Source organism: Lycium ferocissimum, chromosome 2, assembly GCF_029784015.1.
Source record: "Lycium ferocissimum isolate CSIRO_LF1 chromosome 2, AGI_CSIRO_Lferr_CH_V1, whole genome shotgun sequence".
Classification (NCBI taxonomy): Eukaryota; Viridiplantae; Streptophyta; class Magnoliopsida; order Solanales; family Solanaceae; genus Lycium; species Lycium ferocissimum.
Genome location: NC_081343.1, coordinates 35,435,603 through 35,437,804, shown reverse-complemented (window position 1 = coordinate 35,437,804; position 2,202 = coordinate 35,435,603). Strand labels below are relative to the sequence as shown.

The 2,202-nt window shown below is 37.5% G+C and overlaps 1 protein-coding gene across 1 annotated transcript; it reads right to left on the bottom strand.

The window, feature by feature from the left end:
• On the bottom strand, nt 1–1,671 carry LOC132035669 (LOB domain-containing protein 41-like). The gene is made up of 2 exons (XM_059425892.1): nt 1,395–1,671; nt 1–822 (listed from the first exon to the last, which is right to left on the bottom strand). Exons 1-2 carry the CDS (start codon nt 1,582–1,584, stop codon nt 179–181), a joined length of 834 nt encoding a protein of 277 aa, XP_059281875.1. The 5' UTR covers nt 1,585–1,671; the 3' UTR covers nt 1–178.
• Nucleotides 1,672–2,202: the final 531 nt, after the last annotated feature.

Sequence of the window (2,202 nt, the reverse complement as noted above, 5' to 3'; positions counted from 1 at the left end):
TTATAATATATTTGTACATCTGATTTCTCCAAGGATGTACCAAAAAAGTCTCACCCAAGGGCATATAAGTAAAATTAAAGAAAAATGGATCATAGAAAGAAGTCAATCCTAGCCGTCAAATTGATCACATCGCACAATCACGCCGTAGCTCCATTCTAAATGAACCCGGTTTGGCTTATCATGTGCCTTCGACAACGTTGCCAAGCCTAAAGTCATGCAAGTAGTGAACCCGGTTCGGCTTATCATGTCCCGATGGCGGCGCCAAGCCTAAAGTCAGCTCCAGCTCGATTTCCCCATCTCCGGTTCGCTCGTCCTCTTGATGTACTGAACCCGGTTCACATGTAGCTGAATCCTCAACCTCAACCATTTCTTTCGAGTGTAAGTAATTCACAATATCCCGGCTTTCAAACTCCACTTTGTGTTGAACCGCCGGTTCATACTGGTGACTCAACGAAGACTCATGACTCGTTGACCTATTCACTTCCTCATCATGGACAGGTTCTTCAAAAACCGGGTTCACTTTCGGCTTAACCCCTGACCGCTTCTTGAACCGGCATTTAGTTCTGACCCGGTGAAGATCGTTTGACTTTGTAGAATTGTCATTATCTTTATTAACGTGTCGAATGTCGTAAGCTTTTAAAGGCGGTCCATTATTATCTGCGGCAACTTCAGATGTTATGGAAGTAATTGGAGATCCTCCAAGAACAGCTTCAACTGCGTTTTGACAAAGCTGCCAATTTCCAGACCATAATAATCCGACTGATCCATATATTGGATTAACTATTCTCCCGCAAGCCTCGTAAAGCAGTGACCTAAATATTCCTGCAACCATAACCAAAAATAAATAAAAAATCAGTAACACTGAACGCTATGTGTTATATATGCATGCAAGGACTTGAAGAAGAAATTGGAGATGTTCGAATTTCGACAATCAAATGAATTGTTTTTCACGGTAAATTTTTAATATATCTTTTAAATATTTTAACTTATAATTATTGTAATTTATAGCATGTTTAGATAGTTATTAAAGATGTAAATTTCATTTGAAAAATTTAAAGATTCTAAGTTCAAATGGACCGTGAAAATTAAAAGGTTTGAACTTTGAAAAGTGAAAATGTCACATAAATGGGAACAAAGGAGTATAACTTTCATTAAATTAAAGTTTCGTCATTCTTTTCGGAACATACGAGTATCCAATAAATAATCTTAAAACTTGTATTCTTTAACTAAATTGTGACTCATATTTGTATGAGTATACGGACGTGTGAGTAATTGCTAATTTAACAAATAGATACATGTTGTGCTAAAATAAATTGATAACTATAGTATTTTTACTCCGTATGTAACTTAAATTCAATTGAAATATTAATTGGTAGCTGGAGTTGGTTAATTACCAGGACGAAGATGATCAGGGCCAGCGTTAATAAGATTCAAGAGGCCAGCACGACCATAAAACTTGGCGAGGAAGACAGTAGCATTAGCTTGAGACTCAGGGTTCTTGATCCATTGTAAACATGGGCGTATACTACAACTCTCACTGCACCCTTTTCTTAGAACCCTACATCCAGTGCAACTCATCCGCATTTTCACCAACTTTAATTTGATTTAGAATAAGATTTAGAAGTGTAAAGAGCGAGAAGATTTTTGAATTTTGGATGAGAAAATGAAATGGGAGTAAAGCAGTTATATATGGAGACTCTTGGTTTGGTGAAACTAAATTACTAGAGGCGCAGTGGTTTTTGTCCGAAGAAATGGTATGTTTCCATGACAAAACATCTGGTTTTCCATACTCGTGGAATAGGGGGGCTGCACCCGACACCAATTTCGGATTTTATAAAAATAAATCCAGCAGGCAAATTCTAAAATAAGTCGGCTGTAAACTCGAACACACTCTCTTTAAAGGTTCGTGCCTTCCACTCACCAATCCTCATTGTGTGCGTGCGATTCTATTGGTACGTTCCACGTCGTAGGGGTGTCAAAATTAATTTCGCCAAAATGTTTCAACTCATAAGTCAGTAGTCATAACACAAGGTTTATGTGTTTACCCCGAAATTGGGTAATCAATTGAATTTGTAAGTGGGTATAGGATATGTGCTTTGTTCTTGACGTATGTAAGTTAAAGGAAATAGAGATTAGGAGGCTCTCCAATGAAGCGGCCAAAGATGTAGATCTTTATGAGCAATGTATTATACGATTAACAAT

Excerpts from the sequence above, each read along its gene's own strand:
- LOC132035669 (XM_059425892.1), bottom strand. The coding sequence starts at position 1,584 with ATGCGGATGAGTTGCACTGGATGTAGGGTTCTAAGAAAAGGGTGCAGT. Across the intron at positions 823-1,394 it reads CCCTGATCATCTTCGTCCTG|GAATATTTAGGTCACTGCTT; the intron begins GTAATTAACCAA and ends TTATGGTTGCAG.